Raw genomic sequence first — 23,829 nt, forward strand, 5'->3', positions numbered from 1 at the left:
AAAAAATTAGCTGGGCATGGTGGCGCGTGCCTGTAATCCCAGCTACTCAGGAGGCTGAGGCAAGAGAATTGCCTGAACCCAGGAGGCGGAGGTTGCGGTGAGCCGAGATCGCGCCATTGCACTCCAGCCTGGGTAACAAGAGCGAAACTCCGTCTCAAAAAAAAAAAAAAAAAAAAATTAGCCAGGCATAGTGGCATGCACTTGTGGTCCTAGCTACTTGGGAGCTGAGATGGGAGGATTGCTTGAGCCTGGAAGGGCAAGGCTGCAGTGAGCTGTGATTGCACCACTGCACTCCAGCCTGGGTGACAGAGTAAGATCTTGTTTCAAAAAAAAAAGTAATTTATTCATTCAATACATAGTTCCTGAGACAAAATTGGTGCCTCACTCTAGACCCTGCTGGTGTGCACAATCATAATTCATGGAGATATGTACACTAATGGAAGTGCGGTTCAGGGCAAGGTGTATTCCCAGAGAAAGGTCTAATCTCGTTTTATGTGTGATAGTATGAGGCACAGGAGCCTTTTCAGGTTAAAGGATAAATGGATGGGGTTTTGTAGGATGAATAGGAGTTTGCCAAGGACAGTGAAGCAAAGATTGACATTCTAAGCATCGAGAGTGTTCTACTCAAAATCCCAAAGTGATGTAGTAGCAAATACTTAAGCACCTACTGTGTGCCAAGTGTGTTTTAAGTTCTGCAGATACAGAGGAGGAGACAGATGAAACCCCAGCCTTTGTGATACTGTCATCCTAGTGGGTGTGGTGGGAGATAAACAAGTAGACACCTACATGAATAAGACTTTCAGACTATGGTAAACGCTATGGAGGAAACGAAACAGAGCTGAAGGGATGGAGTGACTAGGAGCAGGCAGGTGCGGCCACTTCAGGGAGGGTGGTCAGGGGAGGAGGTGGCATCTGAGCTTTGACCTGAATTTTGAGAATAAGCCAGGAATGCGGAGAGGATCTCAGGCGGGGGAGACCTTGCGGAGGCTGGCGGGTTAAATCTGCAGGGGTGCGGCTGGCCACAGGAAGTGAGGTGTGTGACAGTCACGCTGATGGTGACAGCACTGACAGCAGCAGCCGAGAGGGTGGCCGAGTGCTGACTCTAATGGGCTGGCCCAAGCCTCAGTTTCTAGGGTTCCCAGCCTGTCTGGGGAGGCGAGGAAAATGCAGGCAGCTCTAACTGATGAGAGGGGTCTCATCGGCAGTGTTCAGGAAGCCCAGGCATGTCCCCTGCCTAACTGAAAGGGGTTTGGGTGGGTTTTGCCTAGGCGTTCCTCTGAGACCAGCCAGCGCTGGCGAGGGTGTGGGGAGAGGGAGGGTGGGTCTGGGAACCGGCCTGGCAGGAGGAGGAGGAGGTGGTGGAGGAGGGAGGCTGGCGGCGGGCTGGAGCTGTTTGTTCTCTGGGAGGGATCCTGGCAGGGCGGTTTGGGCAGCCCTGTCCTGAAACTGGAGGAGCCGGGTTCCTTCCCAGGTCTGTGGGGGTTGGGTCAAGGGAGCGGTGACAGGGACAGGACCCCAGACAGACTTGACTTTGGATCCTGGGCTGGAGCCAGTGACTTCACTCTCCGCCCCCTGAACCCCAGGGTCTTCCTCTTTGTAGGGCATGTTGGGAGCCCGATGTAGGGCTGAGTGCCCATAGGGTCATGGGGTGAGCCTTATGCTGTGCTGAGGCGCAGGATCCAAGAAATAAAGAGACAGGACACAGAAGTACAAGAAAATGCAGCTGGGTTTGGGAGGCCACGCCACCTATAAGCGGAGTCAGGCGAGGCCCCGAATGTCCAGAAGCATGAGTATTTATTGTGTATAGGTTGGGGGCAGGGCAGTGAGTGAAATCATCTTTAAGGATTGTGATAGGGTCGTGAGCAATAAAATATGGGGTCCACCCCCATTAGGTCACCGAGGCTTGAAGGTGGGCCATGTGCAGTGAAGAGGGTACAGTGTGCAATACTTCTATCTATGGGCAAACTACTTCTAAGAAGATTTATAGGAGGATGCTTTAAGTCACATAGCAGTGACAGAGCTGTCGAGGTTACCGCCACCTTCTGGCAGCTTCCAGTGAGTTCTATGGGAAGATGCTTTTCGAGCAGCACAGTAACAAGAGCTGATAAAGTTCACAGTCACCAAGGTGGATTACGGTTCTGAGGGCAGCCTTCCACAAGAACTGGAGCAAGGTCCTACAACTCCTTTATCAGGAGGAGTGGCTCTTGCCCCAAGCCAGCCACACAGCTGGTATCTTTACCATACTGAACGCTGCTGCCTGGGCCATGGGTCCTTGTCCTAGTATAACTGTTTTCCCTTAAATCATGCTCTGTACTGTGTCTGCTCTAGGCATTCCTCCGATTATGAACTAAGATATAATTATATATGTGTGTGTAGGGAAATATCCTTTAGGCACTCATACTATCAACTATTGTATGATTATATATAGAGGATTATATAAAGGGATTCTTCAAGCCCTATTTCTATAAACTAATATATGATTGCATAAAGGATTATATAAAAGGAAATAGCTGAGTAGTAACACTATAAAGTGAGATATTCCTCACGCCCTACCTGTGCCAGGGTTCTGCTTAGCTCTCATTCCTCGGTGCCTATTGGGGGGTTATCCACATTTGCCCACCATGAACCTGCCCCTACCCATGTTTCACGGAGAAGCACCTGGAAAGCCCAAGTATGGTCAGATCAGAGACAACTGGCCACGTCACTTTTTGTTTCTCTCATTTCCTTATGAGGGGGAGGTGTCGAGCTCCCACTCCCCTGTGAGTCTGACTCCACATGAGCCCCTGCACCTTGGCCTGCACAGCACGAGCGCCTGCTCCTCGCCGTTCACCTTGCCTCAGGTGTGCTAGGGATGGGTGTACTGGAGCGGAAGGGGTGGGACTGCTCTTTCTTCAGGGGAGCCTGTGAAATCGGTTTCTCTGGTACCTCTTGTCTGTTAGTCTCTTCCCTCGTGGGCTTGGGGTCTGTCGGTTCCTTGGCCTCCTCTGTCCCTGTCCGTGCCACTAAGGCTTTGTAGTAGGCGGCTAGGCAAGATTTCAACCGCTTAGGGCATGTCTGGGCTATATTTAGCCATAAATCAATATATGGAAACTGATCTGGATGCCCTTGTCACCGCCCTAAACACTCGGCCAATGGTTTTTCTATCGTTCCTGTGGCCAGCCATCCGACCCCAAAGGAAGGCCATTCTAGCTCACACAAGGTCCTTAACTTCTGAGGGGACAATTTAACTCCATAGTCTCCTGAGAAGCCTTTTTTTTTTTTTTTGAGGTGGAGTATCGCTCTGTTGCCCAGGCTAGAGTGCAACGGCATGATCTCGGCTCACTGCAACCTTCGCCTCCCAGGTTCAAACGATTCTCTTTCTTCAGCCTCCTGAATAGCTGAGATTCCAGGCATCCATCAACGTACCCGGCTAATTTTTGTATTTTTAGTAGAGACGGGGTTTCACCAGCTTGGCCAGCCTGGTCTCAAACTCCTGACCTCGTGATCCACCTACCTCGGCCTCCCAAAGTCCTGGGATTACAGGCCTGAGCCACCGCGCCCGGTCACAAGCCTTTCTTAAAGTTCGTTAACGTGCACTCTAGTGGTGTGGGTTTTGACTCTTTTCCTCCCGTCCTCTCACACGATGCACACTCTCACAGACTTTCACTTCGAACTGATCACCATCCTGGGAGCCGCATCCTTGCTTGACTAAAATGGAAGCCGAATTGATTTTGAAATGAGAAGCTTCATAATGTAGCATCTGGACTTTAACTGTCCCATTTGTTTAGATGTTCTGCATTCTTCAGGCTACCTCAGTGAGGGTTCTAGAACTAAAGTACGCATAAACCTTGTGGCAGCCAAGCGTGGTGGCTCACACCCGTAATCCCAGCACTTTGGGAGGCTGAGGCGGGTGGATCACAAGGTCAAGAGATTGAGACCATCCTGGTCAACATGGTGAAACCCCGTCTCTACTTAAAAAAAAAAAGTACAAAACTTAGCTGGGCATGGTGGCACACACCTGTAGTCCTAGCTACTTGGGAGGCTGAGGCAGGAGAATTGCTTGAACCCAGGAGGCGGAGGTTGCGGTGAGCCGAGATCCCGCCATTGCACTCCAGCGTGGGTAACAAGAGCGAAACTCCATCTCAAAAAAAAAAAAAATTTTTTTTCTGTCTGATTTTATACTACATTTTTCACTAATTGAATGAGTTACTGTTTTCTTGACTCCAAAAATCTTACTAATTAGAATGGAAAGTTCACACACAGATAGGAATGATACAAGGTGTTTTAGTCCATCTTTATTATAAGAATATGAAACCAACCTAAATAATAGCATTAAACCATTAAACTTTCATTAAACCATTCTTAGCACATTAAGCTCATGCAGACTGTGGTGTTACTGTGGAGAGGCTTGTGAAACGGGAGTCTTTGGTCAAAATGGTTATAATTCTCTCAAATATAGGAGCAGTACTTCTTTTTTTTTTTTTTTTTAATTCAGGGGAAAGCATGAATGCAGTCTCCTACTACCGCAGATTATGCAGTCAAGTTTCCCACATCTGGGGAAATCTCAGGGGTCAGCACATACGGAGTGCAATGGATAAGCCTCGCTCCGGGAAAAACCACCTTCACAATCATTATATGTCTTTTTTGTCCTTATGGGATGAAGCCATATTTTTATTCCAACTATTATTATTACGATTTTTTGAGACCGAATCTCTCTCTGTTGTGCAGGCTGGAGCGCAGTGGCATGAACTCAGCTCACTGCAACCTCCGCCTTCCAGGTTCAAGGGATTCTCCTGCCTCAGCCTCCCAAGTAGCTGGGATTATAGGCACATGCGACCATGCCCAGCTAATTTTTTTTTGAAGTTTTAGTAGAGACGGAGTTTCACCATGTTACCAGGCTGATCTCAAACTGCCGACCTCAGGTGATCCACCCGCCTCGGCCTCCAAGAGTGTTGGGATTACCTGTGTGAGCCACTATTCCCAGCTTACCAATTATTAAATATATATTTTTATATTTAAACACCACGTGATGTATGTATTTGTTTTGTGGTGAAGCTCCAAGCAAAGCTGCAGCTTAGCCCCTTGGCCATAAAGCACCTCCTTTCCCTGTTACGTCCTCCACCCTCCTTCCAGCCTCACCCAGGACCCACTACTGTCAATTCTGTGTCAGGTGTCAGGGCAAGTCTGGTACTCGTGTATGTCTGAATTGTTATGATGCTTCAGAAAAAATTCTGCAATTAATTGAAAAAAAATTTTTCATATTTACTTTTTTACTTTAGCTTTGGGGCTACATGTGAAGGTTTGTTACATGGGTAAAGTCATGTCACTGGGGTTTTTGTACAGATTATTTAATCACTCTGGTACTAAGCCCAGTACCCCATAGTTAGTTTATTTCTTTATTTTTTTGAGACCGAGTTTTGCTCTTGTCAGTCAAGCTGGAATATAGTGGCATAATCTCAGCTCACTGAACCCTCCACCTCCTGTGTTCCAGTGATTCTCCTGCCTCAGTCTCCCAAGTAGCTGGTATTACAGGTGCCTGTCACTGCGCCTGGCCAATTGTTGTATTTTCACTAGAGACAAGGTTTCACCATGTTGGCCAGGCTAGTCTCAAACTCCTGACCTCAGGTGATCCACCTGCCTCAGCCTTCCAAAATGCTGAGATTACAGGTGTCAGCCACCACTCTGCCCTCCAGTAGTTATTTTTCTGCTCCTCTCCTTCCTCCCACCCTCCACGCTCAAGTAAACCCCAGTGCCTGTTTTTTTCTTCTTTGTGTTCCAGTAAATATATTGCTTTGAAATTTGATCCTGCCAGTTGTGAAACTTTACATGTTCTCATGTTAGTAGACATGGCTAGCTTGCTCTTTGACATGTGCATTGGAAATCTGCTGGATGACAACATGTGGGTCCTCCAGAAGGTTTGTTAAAACCTTTATGTAGGTATATATAAACACACACATATATGCATACACGTGCATATATACATACACGTATATGTTTTATTTTTATTTTTATTTTTTACACGTATATATTTTAAAAATCTTTTATATTTTGAAAATCTGGAGAAGATGACAACACTTTTTATTACCATGTAGTTTTTGTGAGTCTGTGTAGGGTTTATTTTGTGGACATGCATATATGCAAAACAGATTTTTGTACTTCTGGTAATTTTGCTTTAATGCATTTTATTTTCTTTCGAGATGGGGTCTTGCTCTATTGCCCATGCTGGAGTGCAGAGCCATGATCTTAGCTCACTGCAACCTCCACCCTCAGGGTCAAGCTGTCCTCCCATCTCAACCTCCCAGATAGCTGGGACCACAGGTGTGTGCCACCATGCCTGACTAATTTTTTTTTTTTTTTTTTTAAAAAGGAGTTTCTGTTGACCAGGCTGGAGTGCAGTGGTGTGATCTTGGATCACTGCAACCTCTGCCTTCCAAGATCAAGCAGTTCTCCTGCCTCAGCCTCCTGTATAGCTGGGATTACAGGCATGTGCCACTGTGCCCAGCTGAAGTTTAGTTTCTGACCTTTCATTGTGTACGTTGTCATCTCTGAAGACATCACTCATGCTCTGTCTCACCTAGATACTAAATGTCACTTGGTGTGTCAATCACAATTTCTAACATTTCTATAACAGAAACTCTGCATTGATTTTTTGTTTGTGTATTTCTTGTATTATCCACAAACATAAGAAATCCATACCGAGAGGGCATCCTGACCTCTTCAAAAAGTATAATAAACACACCTGGGAAGACATAATGTGGTGAAAAATCCCTTTCTCCATTTGTCAGAACATTCCCTACAATTAAATCCGTGCTTTCACCTCTCTCCTCTTCTCATTCTCTGTAAAGATCAGAACTCCTCCCATAACCATGTGGTTAAAGTGTGTTTTCATTTCAGGGTCTATTGACATTCCGGGATGTGGCCATCGAAGTCTCTCAGGAGGAGTGGAAATGCCTGGACCCTGCTCAGAGGACTTTATGCAGGGACGTGATGTTGGAGAACTACAGGAACCTGGTCTCCCTGGGTGAGTCCAACTTCCCCCAGAAGCGGGGACGTGCCCTTGCGTGTGTTTGTATTCTCCCTTGTTGCCTCTTGGGAGCCGCGTCCGTGCTGGACTAAAATAGAAGCCGTATTGATTTGGAAATGAAAAGCTTCATGATGCAGCATCTGGACTTTAACTGTCCCCTTTGTTTAGATGTTGTGCGTTCTTCATGATACCTCAGAGGGGGTTCCAGAACTAAAGGGGTTCTAAAACCTAGGCAGTGACTCACGCCTGTAATCCCAGCACTGTGGGAGGCTGAGTCTTATGGATCACTTCAGGTCAGGAGTTCGAGACCAGCCTGGCCAACATGGTGAAACCCCATCTCTACTAAAAATAGAAAACTTAGCTGGGCGTGGTGGTGCACACCTGTAATTTCAGCTACTAGAACGGCTAAGGATAAAGAATCACTTGAATCCGGGAGGTGAAGGTTGAAGTGAGATGAGATCGTGCCACTGCACTCCAGCCCGGGTGACAGAGTGAGACTGTCTTAAAAAACAAAAACATAAACAAAACCTTCTGGTAGACGTTAAAGATACCCAGTTCTCTGTTTGCTATAAGAGAGCTCCATGTCCACCTATTACAGCGCTCTCAAAGCATTCAGAAGGAGAAAGTCAGTGGAGGAATTTCTGTAATATTTTGCTAGATCCATCGGTATTGTCCTCTTTCCTACTGAAACATAGGCTGGGACTCTAGAAAAGCTCCAGCATGTCGTGTTCATATGTATGTACACATAGACGCAGGAGCAAAACTGTCTACTACACACAGGAGGTGAAGAACAATTTCATATATCTTGAAAATAAAGTCAGGACCCAGAGGGGTGGCTCACACCTGTAATCAGCACGGTGGGAGGCCGAGGTGGGTGGATCACTTGAGGTCAGGAATTTGAAACCAGCTTGGCCAACATGGTGAAACCCTGTCTCAACTACAAATAGAAAACAATTAGGCGGGCATGGTAGCGTGTGCCTGTAATCCCAGATGCTTGGGAGGCTAAGGTAGGAGAACTGCTTGAACCCCAGAGGTGGAGGTTGCAGTGAGCTGATCTCACTGAGAAAGACTCCGTCTCAAAACAAACTAACAAGCAAGCAAACAAAAACAGTTTTTCCGTTAATAATTAGTAAGATAAGCAGCCCCAGGGATAAGAGCTTTTGCGAGCATTGTCCCTTCGGTGGTTTTTTGAGACGGAGGCTCACTCCCTCGCCCAGGCTGGAGTGCAGGGGCACAATCTCGGCTCTGTGTAACCTTCGCCTCCCGGGTTCAAGCAATTTTCCTGTCTCAGCCTTCTGAGTAGCTGGGACTGCAGGTGCCTGCCACCACACCCAGCTAATTTTTGTATTTTTCGTAGAGATGGGGTTTCACCTTGTTGGTCAGGCTGGTCTCGAAAGCCTAACCTCAGGTGATCCACCCACCTCAACCTCTTAAAGTGCTGGGATTACAGGCGTGAGCGATCGCCCCTGGCCTATTGTCGCTTGTTGTGGATGATAAAGTAATCTTCCTTTAAGTGTATCAGTCCTCCCGCCGCTGCTTCCAGAGTAGCTGGGACTGGGACCTAAGGCTCCCGCCCCTGCGCCCGCATCCCGGCTGTGTGTAAGCAGCAGGTGGTGACCTCACTCCTCCCCGGCCTCAGCACTCCGTTCCGCCTCCCAGGCGGTGGCGTTAGAAAAGTCTCTGAAGCAGAGCACAGGCTGGACTCTCCTTCCCGAGTGAATGGAGAATGGAAAGGGAGAGGATTTCTATTCTGCTGTGTGGGCCGTCAGCATGAAATCGTACGTTCCGCCAAGACAGAGCTTTGCATTTCACATTCTGGTTTGCATCCCCGTTCCAGACAATTCCAGGGCTTTTGAATCAGGCCTCAACCTTCCTGGCCGGTCTCACCTCCAAAACCCGAGAAACGGAGGCGCTGGGATCGAGGCTGAGAGCCACACACGTGCTGCCCCCGACGCCTCTGCGGGTTCTGAAGGGCCAGGTCTCTCCGCCTTGCGCCCCGCCCCTACCTTGCCCAGGCCCCGCCCACCTCCCTGCAGGCCCCGCCCAGGACGGCCTTCCGTCCCGCGCACGCGCACTCGCGCAAAGCGGGAAGCGGCTCGCGTCGAGCGAAGGTCCGTTTGTGACGCGCGAGTTTCGCTGTACTGAGTTCAGTCTCTGCTTCCCATGTCCCCAGCGCTTCTGTATCTGGGACGTGGGCCCACAGAACTGGAAATTCTCACCCGTTTTTCTTCACCCAGAGCAAATTGAGACGTCCCCATGAGAGTCCAAGGGTCGCTCCCTTTTGGGTGTAAAGTCGCTCTCAGGTTTGTCCCGTCCCTGGTTTTTCTGCTATAGGGCACTGTATACACTTCCTTTTCCTGCTCAAGACCTTTTTCTAACTCCTCCCGCTCCTCCCTTTTATTTTATTTTTCTTTTTTTAAAAAAGACGGGGTTTCACCATGTTAGTCAGGCTGGTCTTGAACTCCCGACCTCAGGTGATCCGCCCGCTTTGGCTTCCAAAGTGCTTGGATTCCCGGTGTGAGCCACCACTCCCGGCCCCGCCCCTCGCTTTTTAAAGTCCTCACCGGACAGGGGGATTCCCGCCCCGGGCGCCTCCCACCCTCACTCTCGCCGGCCCACTGAGTGCAGCGCCGCCGCCTCAGTCCCTGGGAAGACGCGTCCTCTGCCTGGTCGTCGGATCCTGCAGACCCCACCGTTGTGCTAAGGCGCCGTCGCCCCCACGCCTCCCTCCTTGTGAGGGGCCCTGCCGCTCCCCAGGTCTCCCCTCCTCAGTTACCGCTTCCGCTGAGCCCGCATTGGGGAGGTGCCCGGGACCTGTCGTGTGCCATGGGGTGGTCTTGCCTGTCCAGCTCCAGCCTCTGGAAAATTCGCTCCGAGCAGGAGAAAACCTGAGACAGAAAAGAAGAGTGAGAAAGACCCAAAACAGATGGCAAAGTCGAGGAGGGGTGAGGGATTTGCCAAGAGACAGCAAAAGTTGAAAAAAAAAAAAAAAAGGCCGGGCGCGGTGGCTCAAGCCTGTAATCCCAGCACTTTGGGAGGCCGAGGCGGGTGGATCACGAGGTCGAGAGATCGAGACCATCCTGGTCAACATTGTGAAACCCCGTCTCTATTAATACAAAAAAATTAGCTGGGCACGGTGGCGCGTGCCTGTAATCCCAGCTACTCAGGAGGCTGAGGCAGGAGAATTGCCTGAACCCAGGAGGCGGAGGTTGCGGTGAGCCGAGATCGCGCCATTGCACTCCAGCCTGGGTAACAAGAGCGAGACTCCGTCTCAAAAAAAAAAAAAAAAAAAAAAAAAAGCAGGAGGGAAAAAGCAACTGCAGAAATGTAGAGAAAAGCGAGATGTAGAGAGAGATGAAGGACAGCAAGGTAGGGATGGGGCAGCACAGAGGGAGGCTCATGAGAGTGAGAGAGACGAGGAGGGATTTGGAGCCGGGGCAGACAGAGCAGAGTGGTGCTGGTGGCAAGGAGAGCAGAGGGAACCACAGCAGGGAGGACACCTGGGGACGTGGGGTGCCAGAGAGTGGGGACGGGGGTATAGCAGGGAAGAGAGAATTTAACAGGGAGAGCAGAGGCGCAGAGAGGGGAGAAGAGGCAGAAATATATAGAGATTGAGGACGATGGAAGGATTGAGAAGGAGCAACAAGAGGTTAAATAAGATGGGAGGATGGAGCAGAAGAGGTGGAAGAGAAGGAATAGAGGGGAGAAGGGGATAGACAGCAGGAAGGGAGAGGAGTACAAAGTGAGGAGCAGAATCCCAGGGAAAAAGAAAAGAAAGGAAGAGCTAGAGAGAGAAGGGGAGAATGAGAGAGATGTGCAGAATTAGGGAGGGAAGCAATCAACGTGATGAAAAGTAATAGAGAAAGAGGAGCTGGGCGCAGGGGCTCCCGCCTGTAATCCCAGCAGTTTTTAGGAAACTGAGGCAAGGGGATGCTTGAGTCCAGGGGTTTCAGCCCAGCCTGGGCAACATAGTGGGACCCCATCTCTACCAAAGATCCTGACCTTGTGATCCACCCACCTCCACCTCCCAAAATGCTGGGATTACAGGTGTGAGCCACCACATGTGGCCAGGGACTTTCTTCTCTCTGCATGATCTCTGGTGCGGTGGGCAGCAGAGGCCCGCCTTTCTACAGGGTGAGGTCTCCCCCCTTTGTGTGTGTTTTCATAGGAAGGGAGTCAGTTTTTTCCAACGTTAAGTCTTAAATTTTTTTCACTTACAGGGTTGATTTCTAAAGACTCATGTTCCGTGAGGGAGCAGCTCATAAGAGGCAAGCAAAGGAGCCAGGCATGGCTCTTCCTCAGGTAAAGTGATACTCCTTGGTGGATTCATCTGTCTCTTTCCTCTCTGAAATGCCAGGTATTGTAGTAGCCAGTCTGTTCTGGGTCTGAAGCGTCCTGCCTGACACGTTGGCTCGCACTCACCCATGCCTTCCCTCAGTTCCTGTCACCTGCTCCGAGATTCCATCTCCTGTGACCCAGTGACGTGAACCTGGGAAGAGGCTCCACTGGGCATGGTGATGGGAAGGGCTGACACTCAGACCTGGATGGACACGGGGTGTGGGCCTTGTGGTGTCAGTGCTGCTGGGCAGCCTGGATTATTGTGGGCCACATCTGGATGTCAGACCTTTGTGACCAGATCAGAGAAACTACATATGAAACACATAGGTTACTGTGCACAAATGTCTGGTGAATTCTGGAACAGGAGACCAGTAAGGGGAGATATTTTGTTTGTTTGTTTGTTTGTTTTTTTAGATAGAGTCTTACTCCATGACCAGGCGTCAGGCGGGAGTGCAGTGGCGCGATCTCGGCTCATTGCAACCTCCACCTCCCGGGTTCAAGCAATTCTCCTGCCTCAGCCTCCCGAGTAGCTGGGACTACAGGCGCGCGCCACCACGCCCAGCTAATTTTTTTGTATTTTTAGTAGAGACGGGGTTTCACCATGTTGGCCAGATTGGTCTCGATCTCTTGACGTCGTGATTCGCCTGCCTTGGCCTCCCAAAGTGCCGGGATTACAGGCGTGAGGCACGGGGCCCGGCAGGGGAGATATTTTGTAACTGATTTGGTAATGCAGTGGAAGCCACACTAGTAGATCAACACATCTCTGACTCCAAAGTTGTTTTTTTTTTTAAGAGACATGTTGTTGGTCTGGGTGCAGCAGCTCATGCCTATAGTCCCAGCACTTTGGGAGGCCGAGGCAGATGGATCACTAAAGGTCAGGAGTTCGAAAGCAGCCTTGCCAACATGCTGAAACCTCGTCTCTACTAAAAATTCAAAAATTAGCTGGGTGTGATGGTGCATGCCTGTAAGCTCTGCTACTCAGGAGGCTGAGGCAGGAGAATCACTTGACCCCAGAAAGTGGAGGTTGCAACAAGCCAAGACTGTGCTGCACTCCAGCCTGGGTGATAGACAGAGACTCTGTCTGAGAAAACAAAAAGCGAGCACAGTGGTGGCTCACACCTGTATTCCCAGCGCTTTGGGAGGTTGACGCTGGTAGATCACGTTGTCAGGTGTTTGAAACCATCCTGGCTAACGTGGTGAAACCCTGTCTCTTCTAAAAATAAAAAAAATTAGCTGGGCATGGTGGCACCTGCCTAGAGTCCCAGGTACTCGGGAGGCTGAGACAGGAGAATCGCTTGAGCCTGGGAGGCAGATGTGGCAGGGAGCCCAGATTGTACCATTGCAATACAGACTGGGCAACAGTGCTAGACTCCATCTCAAAAAACCAAAAAAAAGACAAATGAGAAAATGTGTCATTCTGTGGCCCAGGACTGGAGTACAATGGCACAATGCTGGTTTACAGCAGCCTTGAACTCCTGGGCTCAAGTCATCCACACTTTACCCTCCCAAAGAGCTAGAATGATGAGGCACGTGTCAGCACACGCAGCAGCTAATTAATCTTTTATTTATTTATTTTTTAAAACAGTGTTGCTCTGTCACCCAGTCTGCAGTGCAACGGTACGATGTCAGCTCACTGCAGTCTCCACCTCCTGGGTTCAAGCAATTCTGCTTCATCCTTCTGAGTAGCAGGGATTATAGGCACTTGCCACCACGCCCCACTAATTTTTGTATTTTTAGTACAGTCAGGCTTTCACCATGTTGGCAAGGCTGGTCTCGGTCTTCTGACCTTGTGATCTTCCGGGCTTAGCCTCCCAAAGTGCTGGGATTACAGGCAGGAGCCACCGCGCCAGGCTGGTCTCAGACTCTTGACCTCAAGTGATCTGCCCGCCTTGGCCTCCCAAAGAGTTGGGATTATAGGCGCGAGCCACCCCGCCTGGCCTTGTGTTTCCTTTTTGTTTGTGTATTTTTTATATTGTCCATAAAACCAGGACTTCTACACTGACTTTGGGGATCTTAAAATCTTTCGTGGCAAAGTACAATAAAATGCAGCAATAGAGAAGAAATGTTCAAAAATACCTTAAGGTGGGTTTGTCAGAACAGTCTGTGATGAAGCGGATGCTTAATTTCTCTTTTCTCATTTCATGTGAAGGTGGCAACTCAGTCCTCCATGTTTTGTTGAAATGTGTTTTTCATTTTAGGGACACTTGACTTTCAAGGATGTGGCTGTAGAGTTCTCATTGGAGGAGTGGAAATGCCTGACCCCTGCGCAGAGGGCTTTATACAGGGAAGTGATGTCGGAGAACTACAGGAACCTGCAGTTTGTGGGTGAGGAAAATTCCAGACACGAGGAATCTGCCCTTGTCTATCTTGGCTCTTCCTGGTTTTATATTTCTTTTTGTGATTTTGCCCCGTACATTATGCTTTTTTGTTTGTTTGTTTTTGAGACAGAGTGTCACTCTTGTCCAGGCTGGAGTGCAGTGGTGGGATCTCGCCTCACCACAACCTTTGCCTCCCAGGTTCAAGCTGTTCTCCTGCCTCAGCCTCCCAAGTAGCTGGGATTACAAGCCTGTGCCGCCATGCCCAACTAATTTTGTATTTTCAGTAGAGACGAGGTTTCTCCATGTTGGTCAGGCTAGTCTCGAACTCCTGACCTCAGGTGATCCACCTGCCTTGGTCTCCCAAAGTGCTGGGATTACAAGTGAGATCCACCGCGCCTGGCCTCTGTATATGCTTTACGTGTATATGTCGTTATTTTCTGCAGTGATGACCCTCCTATCGGTCATGGATAACTTGTTAGGGACTCTCCTGTGAAGTGGGTTTAGGTAGAAACAGAAAATTCGTGAAGAACGCTTTCACTAATATAATTGAACCATCCTGCTCTAGGCAGAGACACCCCTGGAATCCCTGAGCACAACTGTCAGCATAGGCCAGGATACGAGGTAGAAAGCATGACACTCACTGTGAAGTGTTATCACCGTAATGCTCGTATTCTACCAGGATACGAGGTAGAGAGCATGACGCTGACTGTGAGGTGTTATCACCGTAATGCTCGTATTCTACCAGGATACGAGGTAGAGAGCATGACGCTGACCGTGAGGTGTTATCACCGTAATGATTGTTGTTTTTTTTTTTTGGTTTTGGTTTTTGTTTTGCTTTTTGAGACAAGAGTCTCCCTCTGTCGCCCAGGCTGGAGTGCAGTGACACAATCTCAGCTCACTGCAACCTCCACCTCCTGGGTTCAAGCAGTTCTCCTGCCTGAGCCTCCCTTGTAGCTGGGATTACAAGAGTGGGCCACCACGCCTGGCCAGTTTTTGTATTTCAGTAGAGATACACCTTGTTGCCCAAGCTGGGCTCGTACCCCTGACCTCAGGTGATCCACGTACTTCGCCCTCCCGAAGTGCTGGGATTACAGGCCTGAGCCACCATGCCCGGCCTATTCTGGGTTTTGAGGAGCATCACAGTAGCCTCTGCCAGTGGCACTGTGACACTGTTTATCTCATAAACTAATAATCATCTCTAAGCAGTGGTCAGTGTTGTTGAAATTCCTCCAAGGGAGGCCATCATTGTGGCTCACGGCCTCATATGTATGAGGCTTTTGACTGAACTCTTGTTCATTTCACTGTTTTCACACCAATATGTGTCATCGTTCATTTTTAACGAGAAAACTTTTGCTCAATTTGGCGTAGGATCGACCCTGTAACAGATATGTTTTCATCAGTCTTATTGAGGGAGGGCTTGTGAGGTTGAATGAGGTCCCCATATTTTAGTTCTGTCATTTGTTCAAGACACAGTGGCTTTTAACTTGTTTGTTTATTTATTTTGAGTTGGAGTCTTGCTTTATTGCCCAAACTTGAGTGCAGTGATGTGATCTTGGCTTACTGCATCCTCCACCTTCCGGGTTCAAGTGATTCTCCTGCCTCAACCTGCCAAATAGCTGGGATCACAGGTACCCACCACCATGCCTGGCTAGTTTTGTATTTTTAGTAGAGACATGGTTTCTCCATGTTGGCCTTTTTTTTTTTTTAGAGACGGGGTTTCTTCATATTGGTCAGGCTGGTCTCGAACTCCTGACCTCAGGTGATCCACCTGCCTCGGCCTCTCGAAGTGTTGGGAGTACAGGCGTGAGCCACTGTGCCTGGCCAGTTTCTATGTATTCTAAATGCATTTTTATTTTATGTAATCCTCAGTTCCTTATTTTCAGTGATAGTCTTCATTTTTTTTTTTATATATCTGCATTGTGAGTACTGTTGTGTCAGGGAATGGCTTCTCATTTCCTTTATTTTTATTTTTTTGAGACAGTCTCTTACTCTGTCACCCAGGGTGTAGTGCAGTAGTGTGATACTGGCTGACTGTCACCTGCCTTCTGGGATCAAGTGATCCTGTTACCTCAGCTTTCTGAGTTGCTGGGATTACAGACGTGTGTCACCACGCGTGATTCATTTTAGGTAGTTCTATTCCAGATGGCTGTTTCACCACGTTGGCCAGGATGGCTTCGAATGCCTGGCCTGATGTGATTTACCTGCCTCAGAGTCCCAGAGTGCTGGGATTATGGGCATGAGCCACTGCCCCTGGCCCTGTGCAAGTTTGTTTTTCAGGCTGAATAGTATTCCATTGTATGTGTATACCACATTTTGTTGATACCGTTATCTGTCGATGGACATGTGGGTTGGTTCCTTCTCTTTACTATTATAAATAATACTGCTAGGCCAGGCGTGGTGGCTGAAGCCTGTAATCCCAGCACTTTGGAAGTTCCAGGGGGCAGATCAACTGAGGTCAGGAGTTGGAGAGCAGCCTGGCCGACGTGGTGAAACCCCATCTTTACTAAAAATACACACACACAAAAAAAGCTTAGCTGGGCATGGTGATGTACAGTTTTAATCCCAGCTACTCAGGAGGCTGAGGTAGGAGAATCTCTTGAACCGGGAGGGGAGGCTGCAGTGAGCCAAGATCAGGCCCTTGTGCTGCAGTCTAGGTGGAGTAGACTGGTTTTGTTTCCAGACTCCGTCTCAAAAACAAAATGAAACAACACAAAAAATCTGTATCTATATCTGTATCTATATCTATCTATCTATCTATATATTACTAGAGCTATTCTTGAAGATCCTGTTTCCAATTTTTTGGCCCATGGGGTTATTCAATTATGAATGATTGGAGGAACTGTTATATGATTTTTTAAAAGGGGCTATCCCATTATACATTCACAGCAACAGTGCAAAAGGCTTTTTCACCTTAGCATTAAAAAAAAAATTGATTGATTATTTTTTGAGACAGACTTTCACTCTTGATGCCCAGGCTGGAGTGCAATGGTATGATCTCTGCTCACTGCAACCTCCGCCTCCTGTATTCAAGTGATTCTCCTGCCTCAGCTTCCCGGGTAGCTGGGATTACAGGCTTGTGCCACCACGTCTGGCTAATTTTGTGTTTTTAGTAGAGATGGGGCTTCTCCATGTTGGTCAGGCTGGTCTCGAGCTCCTGACCTGAGATGATCCACCCGTCTCAGCCTCCCAAAGTGAGTCTCTGCTCCTGGCCGTGTCTGCATTTTTACCAACACTTCTTGTCTATTCTTATGGATGCTAAATCTTTTAATGCACTTGAGATGATGTTTCATTGTAGTTATTGTTTTTTCCTACATGCTACGTTTTTTATTTTTTTTTGGTGCTTATTTATTCTATGCTTATTGGTGATTTGTCTGTCATTTCTGCAGAAAGGTGTATGCAGTTCCTAGACTTATTTTCTAATTGTGTTTTTTGATTTTTGTTGCCAACTTGTAAAAATTCCTTGTATTTTCTAAATATTAATCCCCAATGAAATATATAATTTCCACAGTCTTCTCATGGAATCTTTCTTTTTTTTTTCTTTTTGAGACGGAGCGTAGCTCTGTCGCCCAGGCTGGAGTCCAGTGGCGCGACCTTGAGTCACTGCAAACTCCGCCTCCCAGGTTCAAGCGATTCTCCTGCCTCAGCCTTCCGAGTAGCTGGGATTATGTCCCCCTAATTTTTGTATTTTTAGTAGAGACAGGGTTTTACCATATTGGTCAGGCTGGCCTCGAACTGCTAACGTTGTGATTTGCCCACCTCAGCCTCCCACAATGCTGGGATTACAGGCATGAGTCACCGGTGGTGCCCAGTCTTCCATGGAGTCTTTGGTGATTTCCTCCTATCAGATGATGTCTTCTGTGAACACAGAGCATTTTACTTTTTTTCTCACTGCTTGGCATTTCTTTCTTTTTCTTGTGTCTGATTTCTTCAGTCAGGATTCCAGTAACATGCTGACTAGAAATAACAAAAGCAGGCTTCTTAGTCTCTTTCCTGATCTTAGAGGAAGAGATTTCAGGCTTTCGCCATCCACTGTGATGGTAACCGTGGGCTTCTCCTAAATGGTCTTTATTATGTTGAGGTGGGTTTTTTGTATTCTGTGTGTATTGAGTGTTTTTATTTCAAAATAATGTTGAGTTTTTGATTTTCGATAGTTTGTTTATAATGTGTCTCTTGAATGGTGTGCTGGGGTTGATTCAGAAAGTAGTGATCTTACCATTTATTTCACTTTTTATATCGTGAGCTGGTGGTAAGTAGAAGTCGTGGCTTTTTTCTTAAGAGGGACTTGTTTAGAATTCTGTAGGCTGTATAAATGTACTACTGTTTGCTTGCTGGTTTCGTCATTGGTTACAATATTAATTATTTATTTTTTTTGAGACAGAGTCTTGCTCTGTCACCCACGATGGAGTAGAGTGGCACGATCTCAGCTCGCCGCAGCCTGTTTCTCCTGGATTCAAGCAGTTCTCTGTCTCAGCCTCCTGAGTCACTGGGATTATAGGCGCCCCCTACCACACTGGCTGCTTTTTGTATTGTTAGTAGAGACAGGGTTTCACCATCTTGGCCAGTCTAGTCTTGAACTCTGACCTTGTGATCCACCCACCTCAGCCTCCCAAAGTGCTGGGATTACAGGCGTGATCCACCGCACCTGGCCCAAAATCAGTTTTTGTTTTTTTTTTTGAGACAGAGTCTCACTCTGTCACTAACGCTGGATTGCAATGGCATGGTCTTGGCCCACTGCCACGTTTGTCTTCTGGGTTCAAGCAGTTCTCCCAGCTCAGACTCCTGAGTAGCTGGGTCTGAAGGCGTGTGCCACCACACCCAGCTAAATTTTGTATTTTTAATAGAGACGGGGTTTTGCTTAGTTGGCCAAGCCGATCTTGAACTCCTGACATCATGATCCATCTGCCTTGGCCTCCCAAAGTGCTGAAATAACAGGCGTGAGCCACCACACCTGACTGACTAATTTTTATGATTTTACATACGGCTTTTTGGTATGTGGTCTGCAATATAACTGACACACTCCACTTGGTAATGTCAGAAAGTGCCGCTGGGCACAGGGGCTTATGACTGTAATCCCAAGACTTTGGGAGGCTGAGGCAGGTGGATCCCTTGAGGTCAGGAGTTTGAGACCAGCCTTGCCAACGTTGTGAAATCTTACCTCTAATAATACAAAAATTAGCCGGGCATGGTGAGGCCTGCCTGTAATTCCAGCTATTCAGGAGGCTGAGGCAGAAGAATCGTTTGAACCCAGGAGATGGAGGTTGCGGTGAGCAGAGGTGTCGCCATTGCACTCCAGCCTGGGGGACAGAGCAAGACTGTCTCAAAAAAATAAAAATATAAATGTTTTCTTTAAAAAAAGTCACAAAATATCTGTTCTCTCTGGATATATGTAATTTTATGACATTTATTTAGTAAAATATTATATTAATATTTTCCTTTTCTTTTTCTTTTCTTTTTTTTTTTTTTTGAGATGAAGTCTCGGCTGGGTGTGGTGTCTCATGCCTGTAATCCCAGCACTTTGGGAGGCCGATGCCGGGGAATCACGAGGTCAGGCATTCGAGACCAGCCTGGCCAAGATACTGAAACTTTGTCTCTACTAAAAATACAAAAATTACCTGGGTGCGGTGGCTGGTGCCTGTAATCCCAGCTATTCGGGAGGCTGAGGCAGGAGAATCTCTTGAAACCGGGAGGCAGAGGTTGCAGTGGCCGAGATCGCACCATTGCACTCCAGCCTGGGCGACAGAGTGAGACTCCTTCTCATAATAAATAAATAAATAAATAATAGAAATGGAGTCTCACTCTGTCACCCAGGATGAAGTGCAGTGGTGCAATCTCGACTCACTGAAACTTCTGCCTTCCGGGTTCAAGTAATTCTTTTGCGTCAACCCCTCGAATAGCTGTGACTATGGGTGTGGGCCACCAGGCCTGGCCAATTTTTGTAATCATTTCATCACTTCTCAGGGCTATTCTTGTTTCACAGTAGAACATTTCCGTTGATTTTGGTTATGCTTACATGAGCTTGTTGTGGATTATTTATCAATACAGTGTACTATATGGTTCTTGAGCATTTATTTGTATACAGTAAATGTGCTGTAAATATGAAGAATATAAATTTTTCAATTTATTGAGGTGACAGTGATACATATGTATGAGGCTTTTGACTGAACTCTTGTTCATTTCACTGTTTTCACACCAATATGTGTCATCGTTCATTTTTAACGAGAAAACTTTTGCTCAATTTGGCGTAGGATCGACCCTGTAACAGATATGTTTTCATCAGTCTTATTGAGGGAGGGCTTGTGAGGTTGAATGAGGTCCCCATATTTTAGTTCTGTCATTTGTTCAAGACACAGTGGCTTTTAACTTGTTTGTTTATTTATTTTGAGTTGGAGTCTTGCTTTATTGCCCAAACTTGAGTGCAGTGATGTGATCTTGGCTTACTGCATCCTCCACCTTCCGGGTTCAAGTGATTCTCCTGCCTCAACCTGCCAAATAGCTGGGATCACAGGTACCCACCACCATGCCTGGCTAGTTTTGTATTTTTAGTAGAGACATGGTTTCTCCATGTTGGCCTTTTTTTTTTTTTTTTTAGAGACGGAGTTTCTTCATATTGGTCAGGCTGGTCTCGAACTCCTGACCTCAGGTGATCCACCTGCCTCGGCCTCTCGAAGTGTTGGGAGTACAGACGTGAGCCACTGTGCCTGGCCAGTTTCTATGTATTCTAAATGCATTTTTATTTTATGTAATCCTCAGTTCCTTATTTTCAGTGATAGTCTTCATTTTTTTTTTTATATATCTGCATTGTGAGTACTGTTGTGTCAGGGAGTGGCTTCTCATTTCCTTTATTTTTATTTTTTTGAGACAGTCTCTTACTCTGTCACCCAGGGTGTAGTGCAGTAGTGTGATACTGGCTGACTGTCACCTGCCTTCTGGGATCAAGTGATCCTGTTACCTCAGCTTTCTGAGTTGCTGGGATTACAGACGTGTGTCACCACGCGTGATTCATTTTAGGTAGTTCTATTCCAGATGGCTGTTTCACCACGTTGGCCAGGATGGCTTCGAATGCCTGGCCTGATGTGATTTACCTGCCTCAGAGTCCCAGAGTGCTGGGATTATGGGCATGAGCCACTGCCCCTGGCCCTGTGCAAGTTTGTTTTTCAGGCTGAATAGTATTCCATTGTATGTGTATACCACATTTTGTTGATACCGTTATCTGTCGATGGACATGTGGGTTGGTTCCTTCTCTTTACTATTATAAATAATACTGCTAGGCCAGGCGTGGTGGCTGAAGCCTGTAATCCCAGCACTTTGGAAGTTCCAGGGGGCAGATCAACTGAGGTCAGGAGTTGGAGAGCAGCCTGGCCGACGTGGTGAAACCCCATCTTTACTAAAAATACACACACACAAAAAAAGCTTAGCTGGGCATGGTGATGTACAGTTTTAATCCCAGCTACTCAGGAGGCTGAGGTAGGAGAATCTCTTGAACCGGGAGGGGAGGCTGCAGTGAGCCAAGATCAGGCCCTTGTGCTGCAGTCTAGGTGGAGTAGACTGGTTTTGTTTCCAGACTCCGTCTCAAAAACAAAATGAAACAACACAAAAAATCTGTATCTATATCTGTATCTATATCTATCTATCTATCTATATATTACTAGAGCTATTCTTGAAGATCCTGTTTCCAATTTTTTGGCCCATGGGGTTATTCAATTATGAATGATTGGAGGAACTGTTATATGATTTTTTAAAAGGGGCTATCCCATTATACATTCACAGCAACAGTGCAAAAGGCTTTTTCACCTTAGCATTAAAAAAAAAATTGATTGATTATTTTTTGAGACAGAGTTTCACTCTTGATGCCCAGGCTGGAGTGCAATGGTGTGATCTCTGCTCACTGCAACCTCCGCCTCCTGTATTCAAGTGATTCTCCTGCCTCAGCTTCCCGGGTAGCTGGGATTACAGGCTTGTGCCACCACGTCTGGCTAATTTTGTGTTTTTAGTAGAGATGGGGCTTCTCCATGTTGGTCAGGCTGGTCTCGAGCTCCTGACCTGAGATGATCCACCCGTCTCAGCCTCCCAAAGTGAGTCTCTGCTCCTGGCCGTGTCTGCATTTTTACCAACACTTCCTGTCTATTCCTATGGATGCTAAATCTTTTAATGCACTTGAGATGATGTTTCATTGTAGTTATTGTTTTTTCCTACATGCTACGTTTTTTATTTTTTTTTGGTGCTTATTTATTCTATGCTTATTGGTGATTTGTCTGTCATTTCTGCAGAAAGGTGTATGCAGTTCCTAGACTTATTTTCTAATTGTGTTTTTTGATTTTTGTTGCCAACTTGTAAAAATTCCTTGTATTTTCTAAATATTAATCCCCAATGAAATATATAATTTCCACAGTCTTCTCATGGAATCTTTCTTTTTTTTTTCTTTTTGAGACGGAGCGTAGCTCTGTCGCCCAGGCTGGAGTCCAGTGGCGCGACCTTGAGTCACTGCAAACTCCGCCTCCCAGGTTCAAGCGATTCTCCTGCCTCAGCCTTCCGAGTAGCTGGGATTATGTCCCCCTAATTTTTGTATTTTTAGTAGAGACAGGGTTTTACCATATTGGTCAGGCTGGCCTCGAACTGCTAACGTTGTGATTTGCCCACCTCAGCCTCCCACAATGCTGGGATTACAGGCATGAGTCACCGGTGGTGCCCAGTCTTCCATGGAGTCTTTGGTGATTTCCTCCTATCAGATGATGTCTTCTGTGAACACAGAGCATTTTACTTTTTTTCTCACTGCTTGGCATTTCTTTCTTTTTCTTGTGTCTGATTTCTTCAGTCAGGATTCCAGTAACATGCTGACTAGAAATAACAAAAGCAGGCTTCTTAGTCTCTTTCCTGATCTTAGAGGAAGAGATTTCAGGCTTTCGCCATCCACTGTGATGGTAACCGTGGGCTTCTCCTAAATGGTCTTTATTATGTTGAGGTGGGTTTTTTGTATTCTGTGTGTATTGAGTGTTTTTATTTCAAAATAATGTTGAGTTTTTGATTTTCGATAGTTTGTTTATAATGTGTCTCTTGAATGGTGTGCTGGGGTTGATTCAGAAAGTAGTGATCTTACCATTTATTTCACTTTTTATATCGTGAGCTGGTGGTAAGTAGAAGTCGTGGCTTTTTTCTTAAGAGGGACTTGTTTAGAATTCTGTAGGCTGTATAAATGTACTACTGTTTGCTTGCTGGTTTCGTCATTGGTTACAATATTAATTATTTATTTTTTTTGAGACAGAGTCTTGCTCTGTCACCCACGATGGAGTAGAGTGGCACGATCTCAGCTCGCCGCAGCCTGTTTCTCCTGGATTCAAGCAGTTCTCTGTCTCAGCCTCCTGAGTCACTGGGATTATAGGCGCCCCCTACCACACTGGCTGCTTTTTGTATTGTTAGTAGAGACAGGGTTTCACCATCTTGGCCAGTCTAGTCTTGAACTCTGACCTTGTGATCCACCCACCTCAGCCTCCCAAAGTGCTGGGATTACAGGCGTGATCCACCGCACCTGGCCCAAAATCAGTTTTTGTTTTTTTTTTTGAGACAGAGTCTCACTCTGTCACTAACGCTGGATTGCAATGGCATGGTCTTGGCCCACTGCCACGTTTGTCTTCTGGGTTCAAGCAGTTCTCCCAGCTCAGACTCCTGAGTAGCTGGGTCTGAAGGCGTGTGCCACCACACCCAGCTAAATTTTGTATTTTTAATAGAGACGGGGTTTTGCTTAGTTGGCCAAGCCGATCTTGAACTCCTGACATCATGATCCATCTGCCTTGGCCTCCCAAAGTGCTGAAATAACAGGCGTGAGCCACCACACCTGACTGACTAATTTTTATGATTTTACATACGGCTTTTTGGTATGTGGTCTGCAATATAACTGACACACTCCACTTGGTAATGTCAGAAAGTGCCGCTGGGCACAGGGGCTTATGACTGTAATCCCAAGACTTTGGGAGGCTGAGGCAGGTGGATCCCTTGAGGTCAGGAGTTTGAGACCAGCCTTGCCAACGTTGTGAAATCTTACCTCTAATAATACAAAAATTAGCCGGGCATGGTGAGGCCTGCCTGTAATTCCAGCTATTCAGGAGGCTGAGGCAGAAGAATCGTTTGAACCCAGGAGATGGAGGTTGCGGTGAGCAGAGGTGTCGCCATTGCACT

General features: G+C 47.0%; 1 protein-coding gene across 6 annotated transcripts in view; it reads left to right on the top strand.

Annotated features, from left to right (window-relative positions):
* LOC135276700 (zinc finger protein 888-like) overlaps positions 1 to 23,829 on the top strand; it is a 74,430-nt gene that overhangs the window by 25,251 nt on the left and 25,350 nt on the right. For all 6 annotated transcript variants that reach the window (XM_064380834.1, XM_064380835.1, XM_064380837.1 and 3 more), the window contains 3 exons: positions 6,874 to 7,000; positions 11,224 to 11,305; positions 13,540 to 13,666. In XM_064380834.1, coding sequence (XP_064236904.1) covers positions 11,243 to 11,305; positions 13,540 to 13,666 — 190 coding nt within the window. In that variant the 5' untranslated portion in view covers positions 6,874 to 7,000; positions 11,224 to 11,242. The remainder of the gene's footprint in view (positions 1 to 6,873; positions 7,001 to 11,223; positions 11,306 to 13,539; positions 13,667 to 23,829) is intronic.

Source organism: Aotus nancymaae, unplaced genomic scaffold (assembly GCF_030222135.1).
Source record: "Aotus nancymaae isolate 86718 unplaced genomic scaffold, 86718_ANA_hifiasm-v0.15.2.pri h1tg000028l, whole genome shotgun sequence".
NCBI lineage: Eukaryota > Metazoa > Chordata > Mammalia > Primates > Aotidae > Aotus > Aotus nancymaae.